Source organism: Lipotes vexillifer, unplaced genomic scaffold (genome assembly GCF_000442215.2).
Source record: "Lipotes vexillifer unplaced genomic scaffold, Lipotes_vexillifer_v1.1 scaffold235, whole genome shotgun sequence".
Classification (NCBI taxonomy): Eukaryota; Metazoa; Chordata; class Mammalia; order Artiodactyla; family Lipotidae; genus Lipotes; species Lipotes vexillifer.
In genome coordinates, this window is record NW_006791020.1 from 422,726 (window position 1) to 440,968 (window position 18,243).

At 37.1% G+C, this 18,243-nt stretch overlaps 1 protein-coding gene and 1 pseudogene across 2 annotated transcripts in view; both read left to right on the top strand.

Annotated features, from left to right (window-relative positions):
* PIK3C3 (phosphatidylinositol 3-kinase catalytic subunit type 3) overlaps nucleotides 1-18,243 on the top strand; it is a 161,886-nt gene that overhangs the window by 84,506 nt on the left and 59,137 nt on the right. For both annotated transcript variants that reach the window (XM_007464169.1, XM_007464170.1), the window contains 5 exons: nucleotides 1,862-2,016; nucleotides 3,612-3,702; nucleotides 7,410-7,477; nucleotides 13,024-13,129; nucleotides 14,609-14,725. In XM_007464169.1, coding sequence (XP_007464231.1) covers nucleotides 1,862-2,016; nucleotides 3,612-3,702; nucleotides 7,410-7,477; nucleotides 13,024-13,129; nucleotides 14,609-14,725 — 537 coding nt within the window. The remainder of the gene's footprint in view (nucleotides 1-1,861; nucleotides 2,017-3,611; nucleotides 3,703-7,409; nucleotides 7,478-13,023; nucleotides 13,130-14,608; nucleotides 14,726-18,243) is intronic.
* Nucleotides 5,696-6,309, top strand: LOC103070312 (integrin beta-1-binding protein 1 pseudogene; annotated as a pseudogene).

Genomic DNA, 18,243 nt, shown 5'->3' on the forward strand with positions numbered 1-18,243 from the left:
TGGAAAGTGTGGTCCTTGAAATATTTACAAGGGATTTAACCTGGTTTCTGGGCTTAAGGAAAGGTGACTAAAATTGAACTGATAGTCACAAAGTCTCAAATTATCTAATTATGAGTTTTGAGTGCCTGAGTGGCAGTTGGAACTGGAAGACAATAGATGCTTTAAATTTTTTTTTTTTTGAGTTTTGTGAGTTTCTTCAATTTGTAATTATTTTTTGTTTTGTTTTTTTAAATTTGTTTATTTATTTATTTATGGCTATGTTGGGTCTTCATTGCTGCGCGCGGGCTTTCTTTAGTTGCGGTGAGCAGGGGCTACTCTTCGTTGCGGTGTGTGGGCAGCACAGGCTCTAGGCACAGCAGGCCTCAGTAGTTGTGGCACGTGGGCTCAGTAGTTGTGGCTCACGGGCTCTAGAGCTCCGGCTCAGTAGTTGTGGTGCACGGGCTTAGTTGCTCCATGGCATGTGGGATCTTCCCAGGCCAGGGCTTTAACCGGTTGGCAAGGCAGATTCTAAACCACTGCGCCAGGGAAGCCCTGTAATTATTATTATTTTATTTATTTATTTATTTTTTTGCGGTACACAGGCCTCTCACTGTTGTGGCCTCTCCCGTTGCGGAGCACAGGCTCCGGACGCGCAGGCCCAGCGGCCACGGCTCACGGGCCCAGCCGCTCCGCGGCACGCGGGATCCTCCCGGACCGGGGCACGAACCCGCGTCCCCTGCACTGGCAGGCGGACTCTCAACCACTGCGCCACCAGGGAAGCCCCCTGTAATTATTTTTAAAAGCAAAATTTTTGGAGTTTTCTTAGTAGTCATTGGGAAGGGCTAAGAACTACACTTATAGAGTAAGATAGGAAATATTTCCATTCTGAAGATTAAACCTAGAGTTTTTTTACGTTAAGGGAAAACTCAGGTAAAAACTACTCTGTTGACACTTATTTAGTCCAAATTATCTCGATTGTCAGTAGAAGTATGAGAAGTTTAGATTTAGAAATTTGTTTTCTTCAAGCCATTATTGGTAGTTGGCAGGAAAGTAAACATTTCCTTTAAACAACAGTGTTGAAATGTCTGTTTCATTGTATTTTCCATTTAAGAAGCAACCCAAATTCTCTAAACTCTGAACTCTTTAAACTCCAAATTCTCTCTCTAAAAAAAAAAGGTAATATTTTTAAAAATCCCAACCAGAAAAGATTATGAAACAGAAACTTTGAAAACTTGAAAATTTGGAGTTTCTTATGTAATCTTAGACCTAAAATGCCGTTATCTGATCTATTGCTGAAAAAAGGAACCTTTGTTAATTTCTCAGTTTTATATGAACCATCTCAATTGTTTTTCTTTGTTTTCATTTTCACCTTGATTTTGAGATACTATTTTTTTTTAATTTTTAATTTTACATTGAAACATATTTGATTAACAATGTTGTGTTAGTTTCAGGTGTACAGCAAAGTGATTCAGTTATACATATACATGTATCTTTTCTTTTTCAAGTTCTTTTCCCATTTAGGTTATTACAGAATATTGAATATTGCAGTGTGTACATATCAGTGGAATACCATTTTAAACAAGACATTTACTGGTCACTTACTCTGTGCCAGGCACTATTCTGTGACTTTTTTCTATTAATTGATTTAATCCTCACAACTCAATCTCTAAGGTTTATATGATTATGGCCATTTTAAAGGTGAGGACCCAGTGAGGCACCAAGAGGTTAAGAAACCTAGTGATCTGCCCAAGATCACAGCTGATAAGTGGTAGATAAAAGTAAATTGTTAGCTTGATATTTAGGAATAATTAGACGTAACTTGTCTATAATCATATTGCATTTTTTCTAATATTAGCTTATTTTTTGTTTGTTTGTTTTCCAGGATTTGTTGATGTACCTATTACAGCTGGTCCAAGCTCTCAAATATGAAAATTTTGGTGACATAAAGAATGGATTAGAACCCACCAAGAAGGATAGTCAGGGTTCAGTGTCAGAGAGTGTGTCGAATTCTGGAATAAATTCTGCAGAAATAGATAGGTATGGATATTCAGGGAGAAATTATTTTCAAATCTGATAGTTTTCCACCTTTTCCAATTGTCTTCTTTTCTTTTTCCCCAGATGTACCGAACCCTAAGTTGGAAGTTTTACCAGTGAATATGGCATGTGCACTCACAGAACACAAACCACTATATTACAGGGCATTGTTTTGCAAGCTATAGAGTCAGAATTCCTTAGTTAAAATCTTTACTCTGCTACTTACTAGCTGTGTAAACTTGTGTAAATTAAATATTCTCTGTGTGACCCCAGTTTCTCATCTTAAAAATGGGGATATAGCAATAGTAACCTTCAAGGATTGTTGAAAGATTAAATGAGTTAATACATAAAGCATTTAGAAAAGTGTCTGACACATGGTGCTTTGTGTCAGATATTGCTATTCATGCAAAAAAAAAAAAAAAGATGCGGCAAGTTAGTGGACTCAAATATTTTATTGTAAAGTTGTATTTTTTATTGATTGTTTTTCACCTCTTCAGTAGTTAAAACAACCTGTTAGTTGAATTGAAAGTCAGCTATTAACAGTAATAACAATTAAGAACTCCCACCTCTGTAGCAGACACCAAGGGATGGTCCACATATATTAAACCTATTATTAGTAATCCTCTGAGGTAGGTATTCATATCCCTAATTTAGATATGAAGGACTTAAGGAGAAGTTAAGTAAATTGCCCAAAGTTTTTTATTTTGCAAATTAGGTAGAGTTGACTCCATAGCCCTTGTTCTTTCTGCTTTGCCATTTTGCTTTTCATAAAATCTTAAAATTTGAGATAAATAGGAACATTTGGGTAAGAAATCTGAGGCTAAGGTATAAAGTTGTTTTGTGAAGGTCATGAGATTTGTCAATGACAGAAGGAGGTCTAGAATTCAGATTATCTGAATTAGTACAATTATTTTGATGATCACGTGAGTTCAAGGTTATATTTCTGAATTTTTCTTAATGATAATGCTGTTTTTATCTTCTCTTTTTCACTTTCAGGAGAACTGAGAAACAGGAAAACAACATTTTTTCTTATGTAGGCTGCTTTGTGTTTTTCTGTTTTTATGAGAAGAGACCCCTTACATTTTCTTCCACTGTACATTGGAGGCCTTCAGTCTCTAGTGATGCTTATTTAACTTCGTCTTACTTATGTCCCCTAGAACGTTTTATTGGAAGTCTATTTAAAATTTCATGATAGGTTGTAAACTATAACCCAGTATTTCCCAAATTATGGTCTGCTGGTCACTAATATGTATGTTTTCTAAAAAGGTTAAAAAAGGTAGGGGTTGTCTTGTGGTCAAATATGTTTGGAAGATACTGGCTTAAAGTAAAATGTACTTTTTAAAAAAAACTATAGTATTTATCAGAAACTTTAATACATACAAACTTGCACATACATCTCAGAGAGGCTATTACCCATATTCTTTGACTATGCAGCCTCTTTTTCCAGAACATAATGTGACTCTAGTGCTACACAGAACACACTTTAGGAAGTAGTGCTTTAACCAGACACAGTTGAGGTGAACTATGCTAAAAATGTGTATCTTCTCTTACAGAAAGAATATTTTGCATATCAGTGATATCTCCTATTATTTTTTCAGCTCCCAAATTATAACCAGCCCTCTTCCTCCAGTGTCTTCCCCTCCTCCTGCATCTAAAACAAAAGAAAGTTCAGATGGTGAAAATCTGGAAGTGAGTACAAAGCTTTTCAGGTTTCCTATAGGAGAGATCCTACAAGATAAACATTTAATGTTGGTCTTGAAAATATTGATTTTGATTAATAAACTAAATATTACAACTTTATTAAATAACCTGGTTTATGATGCATGTTTATAACTTTTCCTTCCAACAAAAAGTGCCATCTTCAGTTCAAGGCATTTTATTGGTGCTTTGGACATATAAATGGATTCAAATGCAGTGTGAAAATAAACTGGGCTTAAATATTTTTTGAAGGAAATTCAGAATATTTATTGTTAACACATTTATGAACATTACTGTAATTGTTGGTGTTTGTGATTACATTGTAGAAATGTATGACTTTGATACTAGGGGAAATACACTAAGCTGCTGTTTTTAGCTTATACAGAAAAATTAAGTTCTTTTAGCTAAGCAGAGTAATTTTTGAGGTACAACAGATCTTTTTGGCTAGTGCTACTCTGAAAATTATATTTGGGAGTGCATTTGCAGAAGTTGATCTAGTATGTATTGTTGATTTTTCTCCCTAAGACTTCTAATTTGAGAAGAATCTTTCACACCCCTGATGTTGAAAATAAATAATACATACTTGATATTAGAAAGAAGACTGTTTTTTTAAATGTATGTATTATTGCTTTTAGTAAAATTTTAGGAGTTAATGTTGATAACTGAGTGATGTTTGTTTTCAGTATTAACTGTTAACCAGAGTTTGCTTGTCTGCCTACCTCTTGATGTATTCGAAAATACTGAAAAAAGGAATTTTAAATTACAGGATCATAGAATCCTTTGGGGAGTGCTTTGAGGAACCATTCACCTCCAGTTTAATTATTTTGCTCTTTCAAAACTAAGGGACTGATTTATTGATTCAGTAATCAGTTCATTCACACGTTTTTGTTTTCTTTGTTTTTTTTTTTTTGTTTTTTTTTTTTGCGGTACGCGGGCTTCTCACTGTTGTGGCCTCTCCCGTTGCGGAGAACCGGCTCCAGACGCGCAGCTCGGCGGCCACGGCTCATGGGCCCAGCCGCTCTGCAGCATGTGGGATCTTCCCGGACTGGGGCACGAACCTGTGTCCCCTGCATCGGCAGGTGGACTCTCAACCACTGCGCCACCAGGGAAGCCCGAAAAACTAACTGTTTTCATGGTTTGGATGATGCCATACATCCCTTGTTTTCCTCTTCACCTCTCTGGCTGTTCCTTCTTGGTTTCCTTTGTCAGCACTTTCTCCGCTGCTTGACACTTTATTGTTCCTCAGGGTCCTCTTCTTTTCTCAATTTATCCTCTTGCACTAGGCTGTAGTGATAAACTCAAATTTATATTTCTAGCACATTTCTCTCATCTGAGTTTTAGATTCATATATTCCAAATATGATCTCTACTGTATATCTGACAGGCATTTCAAACTTGATGTTTCAAAATACATCTCTCTCCCCCACACACTCTTGCCTGTTTCTCACTTGGAATTTCCATCTGTGATGTAACAAATCAATCTGTTTGCTAAATCCATAAATTTGGGAGTTACTGTCAATTCTTTTTTTCCTTCCTACTTCCTCTCCATCAGCAAGTTCTGTTAATTATATTTCCAAAGTATTTTAATAATCTGTTACTTCACTCTATCTCCACTCTCACCGTTTACTCTTCTAGACTACTGTAATAGCATCCTGACTGATCTCAGGTCTGTACTATTCAGAGCAAATAGAGTCATTTTCAGAAAATGTAAATCAGATCATCTCACTCTCCTGCTTTAGATCTTTTGTTGAGTAGCGATTGCTTTGAAAATAAAATCCAGAATGGGGGTGGCTGCCGCGGCTCTGGCTGCCCTGGCGATGGGTGTGTGACCCTGATCGCAGGTGGCAGTGAGGTACCTTGTTTTTCTGACAAGAATTGACCATGTTGGAATGAAAGGAAGCTATCTGTGCAGACTGCTTTCTGTGGAACCTTTGAAGACGATAAAATAGTGTTAGATTCTGTAGGGGGCGCCTCTGGATCAAGCTATGGTGGAAGATGTTCCAGAAAGACAAAAGCGACAGAGCAGTAGCAGCTCCCAGAATAGTGAAATCAGTACTAAGAGCAAGTCTGTAGATTCCAGCCTTGGAGGGCTTTCTTGATTCAGCACTGTGGCAAGCTTTGATATTGATTACACCCAGAGCTCAGTACAAAGCAACAGTCATTCAGATACCTGTGCAGAATTTCAAATAAAGTATGTTGGTGCCATTGAGAAACTGAAACTCTCTGAGGGGAAAAGTCTTGAAGGGCGACTAGACCTGATAAATTATATAGATGTCACCCAGCAAGATGGAAAGTTGTCTTTTGTTCCTCTGGAGGAAGAATTTATTATGGTTGTTTCTAAGTATGGTATAAAAGTATCCACATCAGATCAGTATGATGTTTTGCATCGGCACACTCTATATATTTTATCATCTGGATGATCTGTTATGATGATGGTCTGGGGGCAGGAAAAAGCTTATTGGCTCTGAAGACCACAGATGCCAGCAACGAAGAATACAACCTGTGGGTTTACCAGTGCAGCAGCCTGGAACAAGCACAGGCAATCTGCAAAGTTTTATCCACTGCGTTTGACTCTGTATTGTCATCTGAGAAACCTTGAATTCTGCAATAAGGGGAAGTAGACTTCATGTGCAAGTTCAGCTGTTTTCTCAATAGTTCTGTTTTCAGTCTGTGGTGTTAAACTATTATAGAAATATGAGCTATCCTTTGCTCTAGATTTTCTGAAGAAAATGCAGTGTATAAAATAGCAATCATTTGTTTTTCTGTTAAAATGTGTCTTATTTTTTTTTTTTTAAAAAAGGGACTTCCCTGGTGGTCCAGTGGTAAAGAATCCACCTTCCAGTGCAGGGGATGCGGGTTCCATTCCTGGTCAGGGAACTAAGATCCCACATGCCGCGGGGCAACTAAGCCTGGGCGCCACAACTAATGAGCTCACACACCTCAACTAGAGAGACTGTGTGCTGCAAACTACAGAGCCCATGCACTCTGGAACCCACTCACCACAACTACAGAGCCCATGCACCCTGGAGCTTGCGTGCCACCACTAGAGAAGAGAACACCTGCATGCCACAACTAGAGAGAAGCCCGCACACTGCAGTGAAGAGCCCGTGCACCACAACGAAAGATCCCACATGCCTCAACGAAGATCCCACGTGCCGCAACTAAGACCCAATGCAGCCAAAAAAATAAATAAAATAAAATCCATACTCAGTAGTGTGACCTTAAAGGTCTTCACAATTTGGCTTTTACCTACCTTTTCAGCATCCTTTACTTTAGTGTTCACTATATTTCAGCTACATTGAGCCTTTTAAAAGTTCCTTGAACAGTTAGGTTCAGGGCCTTTGTACATATCGTCATTTTGGTCTTGCCTAAATATCACATCCTCATTGCTGCCTTCTGACCTCCCAATCTAAACTATTGCTGTGACTTCCTTTAATGCTTCTCTCCTCCACCAAATGTTAAGCTTCCAGTAGGACAAGGAACTCTGCAAACCATGGCATCCTTAGCCTCTCACATATCACCTGGTTTAGAGTAAATACTGGATGGGGGGATGGAGGGATAGATGGATGCATGAAAATATGATCTGTGACATAGATATGTAGATGAAAACCAATAGGCAAATGTAGACTCTCTTATTTCCCCCTTGTTAATAGCAGATGGTAATATAATATGTATACATTTCTTTTTTAATTTTTTCAGCAAGATCTGTGTACCTTCTTGATATCAAGAGCCTGTAAAAACTCAACACTGGCTAATTATTTATACTGGTATGTGAAATAATTTTTTGTTTATTTTCTCATCACTGTTCAAGACTTTTTCCCATACTGTAAACAAAAAGGCAGTTTAAAATAAAGTATGAGCAATCATCAAAAGCCTATGCAGTATTTATATCTAGCTGTATTTCTTTACAGCTGTGCTAATGGAAATGCTTGTTAGCACCACAGTTTCTCTTCCTTTCACTAACTTTCCAGGATCTAAGATAAAACTGGGTAAGATAATCATTTTTTTCAGTTTGATGTCTGCTTGCCTTTTATGCTATTTAAGTAGTGTAAGTATGATACTTCACTGTCCTTCAGGAGTATGTATTTTCACATTATTTACTAAAATACTGGAATCATGCAAGGACAGAAAATTAGAATTTGAAGTTATACATGAGGAAACTGAGGCAGAGGCATGATGTAGCTGAACTTGGTAAAACCTGAACTAGGATTAGATAATTTATCTCACATTTTGCCATTTACAGAGTATTGTCAGTGACCTTTTCTCATTTGTTCTGTGAAGTTAAATAGGGCAAGTGTAAGTATCTATTTTACATGAGAACAAGTTTCCTGAGTGAGTTACATGAAAGAAAGAGAGGAACTGAGGCATAGAAAAGCTAACTGATTTACTGAGACACAATGTGAAGCATGGTTCCCTTTTTCTGTCATAGAATTCTAAAGTGTAAAGAACAAGTAGCTTAAGCCACAGTGAGAAATATTTTGGTTCAATTAGAGAAAGCACTAGGATTAAACACTAGACAAGAGAGCCTTATCTAGTTTTATAGAGCAAACAAAGGGCAGAGCCAGTTGGGTAAGCTCTACCTGAAGCTTTCTGTACATTTGAGAGAACATTTTTTTAAACTTCCTGACAAACTTGATACTTTGGTTGTTGTTGTTGTTGTTGTTTTTGCGGTACGCGGGCCTCTCTCTGTTGTGGCCTCTCCCGTTGCGGAGCACAGGCTCCGGACGCGCAGGCTCAACGGCCATGGCTCACGGGCCCAGCCGCTCCGCGGCATGTGGGATCCTCCCGAAACGGGGCACGAACCCGCGTCTCCTGCATCGGCAGGCGGACTCTCAGCCACTGCGCCAGGAGGGAAGCCCAAACTTGATACTTTTTTTAACTGTAGAAATGATCTCTGATCTAATCTTACTGCTCAGTTTACTGCGGTTAACTTAAACAGTACAAATTAATAGCTGTTCATTCTGAAAGGTAATTGTTTTTGAAGAATACTGAGGTGTTCTGCTTTCCGTGTTTTAGACTGAGTTGGAGAACTGTCCTGTAGGTCAAATCATTAACTTCATTTTCCCACTCTCCAAACATGGTCTTATCTGGATACTGCCCTTGTAGCCAATAAATGGATAAATAAATCAAAGGCTCTTTAATAAATGTGGGTGTTCATTACTTGCATAACAAATATTTCTTTAGTTTCAGCCTTCACGGTTCTCTTCTCATTGAAGAAAAACCACTTTCAACAATCTTAACTAAATCACTCATTTTTTCCCCTTTCAACAATCTTAACTAAATCACTCATTTTTCCCCCCCTTTGGGACCTGTAATTTTATTTTTCCTGTTGGCCTTAGTAGTGGGAGGAAAAATAGTTCCTTGCTTTTACTTTAGAATTTAATATAATATTCATAAACCACGTTTCCCTCACCATAACTTTCAGTATGTCCTTGAAAATACATCCACAAAATGTTTTGGCTAGTTGTTAATCACCATTTTTACTTTGAAAATTTTGCTTAGAAATCATTGTATTACCAGATAGGTACTGTTTCCTGTTAATGTAACCTCTTGCTTCCTAATGTTCTCCATATTCTAATCTGAATTCTTAAGTGTATGTCTATTCACTGGTGTTATGGAAAAATATTTCCTCATAAAAATCTGGGTAAATAATTCAATGGAAATTAAAAAAAAATGTGTGGGGCACAGTGCCAAAGTTTGAGTAAGTACTTTTAAGCTTCTTAGGTATTTAAAATTAAGGTTTTATATATTTTAAAAATCATTTACTAAGAATTCCTTTATAGATATTTTTATTTCCTTGTGATATTCATGGAAAGTTTACTCTGGCTCAGAATTTATAGTCTAGAGTAGTCACTATTATAAGAGCTGTATGTATGTATACTGATTATGTGGTGTTTAAAATTATGTATTCTTTGGATTTGAGTATAGACCAGATTTCACTGTAAAATTTGAAATTGGTTGCGATAGCATCTTTGATATCTTATTTCAAGTAGGAAGAGTTTTCAAACCATTTTGAAAGCAGCTGAACAGTAGGAAACCTATTAGATGAGCAGTTTCCAATGAGGCAACAGTTTCTGTTCAGAAAGAGCACTTTGTTTTCTCCATAGATAATAAACAAAGTACAGCCCTAGCTCCCAGTCTTATAAGCATTCCATCAAACTTAGATTTGATTTGTGTTGTCCCACTATGTCTCTGATTCACTGATGCAATAGCATGTGCTATGTCTATTCATTCTCTGAGGAGTAATTGTTTTTCCCATATTTATAGTCTGCATATTTCATATTCAGAAACACTCATGGGGAAGAAAAAGCTATTGATGTGGACTTCTGACTTTGGTACACACCACTTTTGTGATTGTAGGGTGAAAATATGGGAAATAATTTCAAATAATTGACTTAAGATAATCATTCTATTCCTTTGAACCTGGACAGAATAGTATAAAAATATTAATCACATGTAACAATTTATATGCCTCTCAGTCTAAGCTTACTCTATTATAACAAATGTATTCAAATATAAATTTTAATTGATTGTGCTGTTTCCTTTTGAACATTTTGAATTTCCTTGTTCATTTGTTCCCTTTCCATTGATTTAAACAGGATTCCTGCTATAGTTGAATCCTTAGAGGCCTACCGTAGTACAGACAATCCTTTTAAAATGAATAGTGTCAACATTTTAAACCTCAGAGGGGAGTTATAGTCTCCAGTCTGTAAAGTGTTGGGCATCAGGATCTATAAATTGTTACAGTTTTTAAAAATTTTTATAGCTATTCCAGTATGTTGAAATTGAAAGTAAACTTTGGCTGCCTTGACATGTTTTTCTATAACTTTTAAGACCTTTCAAGGTAATAAAGGTTATTTACCTCACAAAATGAAATTGCCAGGAAACAGGTAGCCCACTGATGTCATCATACGATGGGTACCCAGGCAATTTTGTCTGCATTTCTACTTGAAGATGACAGGTTTCAAGGAAGCACCTGAGAGTGCTTTGTAGAGTCTCCTTACTGCTGAGAACAGAGAATTCAAAAGTGACTCAAATCTAGGTCTTCTAGTCTTGATCTAAATTTGTCCTTCATTTTGGAGATGATACTGTCATTTTTATTTTAGATGGACTTTTCCTTTGCATAAGAACTTTGGCTTGAATGATTTTGAGAGGTGTTTGATATGTGACCTTTATCACATAGCTGCAGCCATTGTGTTTACTTGGCAGTCAGTGGAACCTGAACAAAGCAGTGGAGCCTGTATATTGTGGTCATCTGTATTGCTCCTTTAGAAAGGAGTTGCCATGTAAACACAGGAAAACACAATGAATATACTAAGGTGATGGCAATAGTCAAGGACTTTAAAGGGTTAGAGAGTATGGACTGGGTTTGAATCTGTATTGACAGTTTCAAGATTGAAAAATGCTTTCTTGAATTTTTGGTTTAGAACTGTCGTTGGGAACATAAGGTAGATATAGTGTCAGGGTTTAGTTCCTCATACCACTTTACAGAAAATTCTATTGTTAGGTTATACAACTCTGAGGACTTCCAGATCACCTGGGAAGTCAGTGGGAGAAGGCTCTTAACTTTTATCAACCTTTAAAACATTTCTTTGTGTAAGACTATATTGTGTATGTCAAGGACTACTAAAGATTTTTAAGATGCGGAATCTGGCATCGGTTTCTTTATAACCTCTGAAGGGAGCTAGGAGTAAATGTGTGAAACAGTGACGAGCAAGGTAACATTATCAGCACAAGTTGTATGAGAGGCTGTGCCTGTTTTAGGAAGGCAGAGGAGAAAGAAGTTGTTAGGGTTTGCAAAAACTTCCTGGAAGAGATGGAGTGTCACCTGTATTTGAAGGGTGGGTAGAATAAGGAAAGGTGGAGGTGAGAAGGTGTTTCTGGACAGTACCGAAACATGAGCAAAAGCACAAAGTGGGGGTGGTGGGGAGTCGAGCTGATTGGAGTGTGAATGCATGAATTGGAGATGGTGGAAGTTTGAACGAGAAGCTTATGGCCACAGAAACTCTTTTAAAATAGTAGAAAAGCGGGAACCATTGATGTTTTTGTTAATATAGGTGGGACATGATGAAGGTAGTTTAAAGAAGAAACATTTGGATGATTGTATTGATCAATAAGGGGTTTGTTTTTAGAGTTAGAGAAGCTAGGTGAGAGGTATCTGCTGGTTGATTCCAGACAGGGCTTGCTAGTACACAACTACAAGAAGCATTTTATAGGAAAAAATCAACAGGGCCTAGTGACTAATTGGATATAGGTGTTTGAAGTGAGGGAATGTAACCTAAGTTTGGCTCTAGATGCACAGACCACAAATTAAACACAAAGTGCCAGTTATAGTTTTAGGTAGAGCCTGTGTTCTCTGGTTTAGTTACAACCTCACGTGATTCAAACTGTGGCCTAAATGCCTGAAATATTGATAGTGGCTTCAGTTGAGATAGAAAAATAACTCATTTAGTGTGATAACTTCAGTTTTACACATCTTCAGTTAAAAATGACAAGCAGTGTCTTGAAAAGGGGATCTGCTGCTTGAAAATTAGGGTAGTTGAATATAAAGCAAAAGTGGGCTGTGTGTAACGAGTTGTGACCTAAAATGTATTTGTTAGTATGGCTTGTTCCAATCAGAACAGTTGGAAACATTGAATTAGACAACCTCTAAAATCTAATCCAGGTCATTATTTATATGATTATATGAATTGTATAAGCAGTTTAGGTTTAAGTCTATATTTATATTTAAAATTTTTTAACTCTCTAAAACCACAATTTTATGATGGAAAAATTGAAGAGTATATATGGAATTTTGAGAAATGGGGAAATCGGATATGAAAGGAAAAATTAAGATTTTAATTTATCTTTCAGAGGTATGTTAATGAGAAAAGCTTCAGTGTTGTTGTTGTTGTTGTTTTTTCCAGAATAAGAGAGCCTTATGTAATATCAAAAGTATTACATATATTTTGAAAATATTTTTGTTCATGAGTTACTTGGTAGATTTGTGAGCTTATATAATTTCTGAAGATGTTAATGCTCTGTGTACCTCATAAAGCATTAGGAGAAAATGCTCATTTTGATGCCAAAATTTTTACAAAATCTAGGATATTGTACACATTAAGGCATTCTGTTATTAATTTACCTTTATAGAAGGTTATATATGTTGTTCCTGAATTTTCAGCTTTAAAAAGAGTGATAAAATGTGTTTCATTACTCCCATTAATTATTTTTGCAAATGTGAATTGATCTGTTTTAATGGAAAGGCATAAGTGTTTACAAAATGATTCTGAGTTTCATTTCACATTTACATGAATGACTTAACATTTTTAAGGTATGTGATAGTGGAATGTGAAGATCAAGATACTCAGCAGAGGGATCCAAAGACCCATGAGATGTACTTGAATGTAATGAGACGGTTCAGCCAAGCATTGTTGAAGGTAACCATTTAATGTAGGGGTTGGCAGACACGGTGCATGGGACATATCTGGCCTATTGCCTGTTTTGGTATGCCCTATGAGCTAAGGATTTTTATTTTTAAATAGTTTTAAAATATCACAAGAGGAATAATACTTTGTGACACATGAAAATTATGTGAAATTCACATTTCAGTGTTCATAAGTAAAATTTTATTGGGACATAGTCATGCTCGTTTGTTTTCATATTGTCTGTGGTCACTTTTGTACTCTAATAGGAGATAAATATCTGGTATGGAATCTCTATAGTCAACAAGACCTAAAGGAGTTAATCCTTGGCCCTTTATAGTAAGTTTGTTGACCCCTGATTTAATAAACCTATACCTGGAACAAAAAAACCCCAAAGCTTTGCTTTTTTATTTCACTCTCTGTTTTCTGTTTTTATTTTTAAGACTAGGTTTATTTATATAAATCTGGTAATGGTCATATTACAGATACTTTCTATGTAACTTATATTTTTGCTTTTATAGTTTCTAGAGGTATGTAAGCCATTTTTCGCCTGGTGTTCTTGTGATTGTTAAGGCAGTGTCACAGTTCAGCCAGCAGAAGGTGCACGGGCAATGAAAAGAAAACTGTCACGACATTAACTGTGATTTGCTGTAGAAATGTCATATTTTACTTCAGAGCATCTTTATCTGCTGTTTCATGTTTCATTTAAATTTTCTTAAAAACTTAAGTCACATCTTATTGAACTCTTTGAGTCTAAATTTTTGTACAGTTCTCAGAGGCCAGAGATTCTCTATATCTAACTGACTAGCAGATCGGCAGTTGGTCCTCTCATAATCTCTGTCACTTATAACCTTTGTCATCCTGTGAGGAAATTTCAGTCTCTTTGAGCATAAATTTCCATCTTCAAAATAAGGATGACAATTGCCAAGCTGCCTTTATCAATGTAATTGGAGAGATTAAATGAGAAAATGTTATTTTATAATATTTTATGAACTGAGAATTACTACATGAGACTTTATAGCATTTAGTTTTTATGACTTCTGTTTTACTAAGCAAGCATATCATATTGCTTTTTGAGAACTTTTTTTTAAGTATATATTTATTTCCTTGAGGATAGTATTGTTTCTGCTGTATGCCCAGCACATTTTTGAAGAAATTATAGGCTTCCAGATATTTATTGAACTGGTGAGTGAATACATTTTGGGTGAATGAATTCTATCTTGTCACATGGTTGCGTGTGGGGAAAAGAAGTGCAATTTTTGATAGACCAGTATTTGCTGAAGATTCAGTTAATTTTCAATTGTAGAAGAGTTGGCAGTGTTTAACTAAGATAACAGGTTTATCATTATCTCTGAATAAAGATAATTTTTTTCAATACTACTTTGTGTTGAAGTTTGTGGCTATTAAAAGAATAAAGATCACCTATGCTATTGAAGAAAACCCTAATCATTATGCTACATAGAATTAATTTTTCTTTCCTTTGAATCCCTTCAGGGTGATAAGTCTGTCAGAGTTATGCGTTCTTTGTTGGCTGCACAGCAGACCTTTGTAGATCGGCTGGTGCACCTAATGAAGGCAGTTCAGCGTGAAAGTGGAAATCGTAAGAAAAAGGTAAACCTTTGGGCTTTGCTTTCTGTTTATGACTAATAATGTCTTGGTATCATAAAATACTGAGTTTTGGTACTGTCTCTTTGATTGATATATTTTATGAAATTGTTATCATGCAATTATGGCCATACCTCGGAGATATTGCAGGTTCTGTTCCAGACCACCACAGTACAGCAAGTATCATCATAAAGTGAGTCACATGAATTTTTTGGTTTCCCAGTGCATATAAAAGTTAGGTCTAGGGGCTTCCCTGGTGGCGCAGTGGTTGAGAGTCCGCCTGCCGATGCAGGGGACACGGGTTCGTGCCCCGGTCCAGGAGGATCCCACGTGCCGCGGAGCGGCTGGGCCCGTGGGCCATGGCCGCTGAGCCTGCGCGTCCGGAGCCTGTGCTCCGCAACAGGAGAGGCCACAACAGTGAGAGGCCCGCGTATCGCAAAAAAAAAAAAAGTTAGGTCTACACTATACTGTATAGTATAAACTATACTGTAGTCTGTTAAGTGTGCAATGGCATTATGCCTAAAGAAAGCAATGTATATACCTTAATTAAAAATATTGCTAAAAAACGCTAGCCATCATCTGAGCCTTCAGAGAATCATCTTTTTGCTGATGGAAGGCCTTGCCTCGATGATGTGGCTGCTAACTGATCAGGGTGGTGGTTGCTGAAGGTTGGAGTGGCTGGGGCAATTTTGTAGAATAAGACAACAATGAAGATAATTAATCTTTGCCACGCCAGTTGACTCTTCCTTTCACTAACAATTTGTTTTCACTGTAGCATGCAGTTCTCATTGGCAGCATTTTTACCCATAGTAGAACTTCTTTCAAAATTGGAGTTAGTTCTCTCAAACCCTGCCACTGCTTTATCAACAAACTTTATGGAATATTCTAAATCCTCTGTTTGTCATTTCACCAATATTCATAGCATCTTCACCAGAAGTAGATTCCATCTCAAGAAACTACTTTCCTTTGCTCATCCCTAAGAAGCAGCCTCTCATCTGTTAGTTTCATCACGAGTTTGCAGCAATTCAGTCACATTTTCAGGCTCCCCTTCTAAGTCTAGCTATCTTGCTAGTTACTTCTTCCACAGAAGTCTTGAACCTCCCAAAGTCATCCTAAGAGTTGGAATCAACTTCTTCCAAACTCCTGTTAATGTTGTTATTTTGACCTCTTCCTATGAATCACAGTTATTCTTGATGGCATCTAGAATGGTGAATCCTTTCCAGAACATCGCCAATTTACTTTGCCCAGATCCATCAGAGGAATCACCAACACTCACAGCCTTATGATAGTATTTTTTAAGTACTGAGACTTGAAAGTCAAAATTAGACTTTGATCCATGGGCTGCAGAATGGATATTATGTTAGCAGGTATAAAAAACATTAACTCACTGTACATCTTCACCAGAACTCTTGAGTGACCAGGTGCATTGTCAATGAGCAGTCATATTTTGAAAGGAATCTTTTTTTTTCTGACCAGTAAATCTCAACAGTGGGCTTAAAATATTCAGTAAGCCATATTGTAAACAGATGTGATGTCATCCAGGCTTTGTTCTTCATTTATAGAGCAGGCAGTAGATTTAGCATAATTCTTAAGAGCCTTAGGATTTTTGGAATGGTAAATAAGCGTTGGCTTAAACTTCAAGTTGCCAGCTGCATTAGCCCCTGACCAGAGAGTCAGCCTGTCCTTTGAAGCCTTGAAGCAAGGCATTGACTTCTCCTCTCTAGCTGTGAAAGCCCTAGATGGCATCTTCTTCGAATATAAGGCTGTGTCATCTACCGCTTTTGTTAATTATCTTAGCTAGATCTTCTGGATAACTTGCTTCAGCTTCTACGTCAGCACTTGCTGCTTCACCTTGCACTTTGATGCTATAGAGATGGCTTCTTTCCTTAAACCTCATGAACCAAGCTCTGCTAGCTTCCAACTTTTCTTCTGCAGCTTTCTCCCCTCTTTCAGCCTTCATAGAATTGAAGAGAGTTAGGGCTTGCTCTGGATTAGGCTTTGGCTTAAGGGAATGTTGTGGCCGGTTTGATCTTCTATCCAGACCACTAAAACTGTCTCCGGATCAGCAATAAGGCTGTTTTGCTTTCTTATCATCCATGTGTTCATAGTAGTTTAATTTCCTTCAATAATTTTTCCTTTGCATTGACAATTTGGCTGTTTGGCATAAGAGGCCTAGCTTTTGGCCTGTCTAGGCTTTCAACATGCCTTCCTCACTAGCTTAATTATTTCTAGCTTTTGATTTAAAGTGAGAGATGTGTGACTCTTCCTTTCACTTAAACACATAAAAGCCATTGTAGGGTTGTAAATTGTCCTAATTTCAGCATTGTGTCTCAGGGAATAGGGGAAGAAGAGAGAGGGAGAACAGCTGGTCAATGGGGCAGTCAAAACACACGTAACCTTTTATTGATTAGGTTCTCCGTTTTTTATGGGCTTGGTTCATGATGCCCCAAATCAATTACAATAGTAACATCAAAGATCACTGATCACAGATCATGATAACAAGTATAATAATAGTGAGAAAGTTTGAAATATTGTGAAAATTACCAAAATGTGACGTAGAGACACAAGGTGAGCAAGTGCTGTTGGAAAATTGGCACCGATAGTCTTGCTTGACACAGGGTTGCCATAGACCTTCAATTTGTAAACAATGCAATCAATATCTGCATAGTGCAGTAAAGTGAAGTGCAATTAAATGAGGCCTGTTATAGTAATAGGAGTGGTTAGAAGTACAGATTATGTATGGGACCCTATTTTATGAGTTTATATACATTGATTTTTATCCACATAACAACCCTATAAGTTAGGTACTAGTATTATCCCAATTGTAAGGAAAAGTAGGTAGTAGGAGGTTAAGTAATTTGCCAGATGTCCTCAGTTAGTAAGTGTTGAAGTTAGGATTTGTACCCAGACATTCTGAGTCCATATTTTTATCTACAGTGTTTTTCTGGCTCTCATTTTAGAATCTTAGTATCTTAGAATACAATTTATTTGACATGGAAAGAACCTCTAGAGATTATTTAGACTAGAATTTTTCTGAGAAAAAGAAGGTCCAGAGTAACTCACCCAAGGTTGCAGAACTAGTGATAGTGACTGGCAATGTGTTCTCATGGCCAGTACATTGATTTTGCTCGCAACAGGGTGAGGTTTCTACTTGATGATAATAGATGAGCATCTGTTCTTCAGATGTTATTTTTCCTGATCTTTTGCCTAAATGATATGAAGGATTCATCTGATATCTTCTCTTTACCTAATCCCATAACTGGAAAATCTTTCTTGGTGACCTTTGTAAAACACCACAACACATTTTACTGTCCTTCAGAATTGTGAGAGGAAGGCGGAGAGACTAAAAGGTGAAAAATTGAGTCAGGAATTTAAAGGCAGGGGATCAGGTCTGGCAGAAATGCGTGCAAGGAATAATGTTAACGAGGTTAGGGAGGAGAAAATAGGCTGCAGAGAAACACATGTTTATTGAGTAGGCGTTTTCTTTGTTTTTGAGAAGAATCACAAATCCTGGCTAAATAACT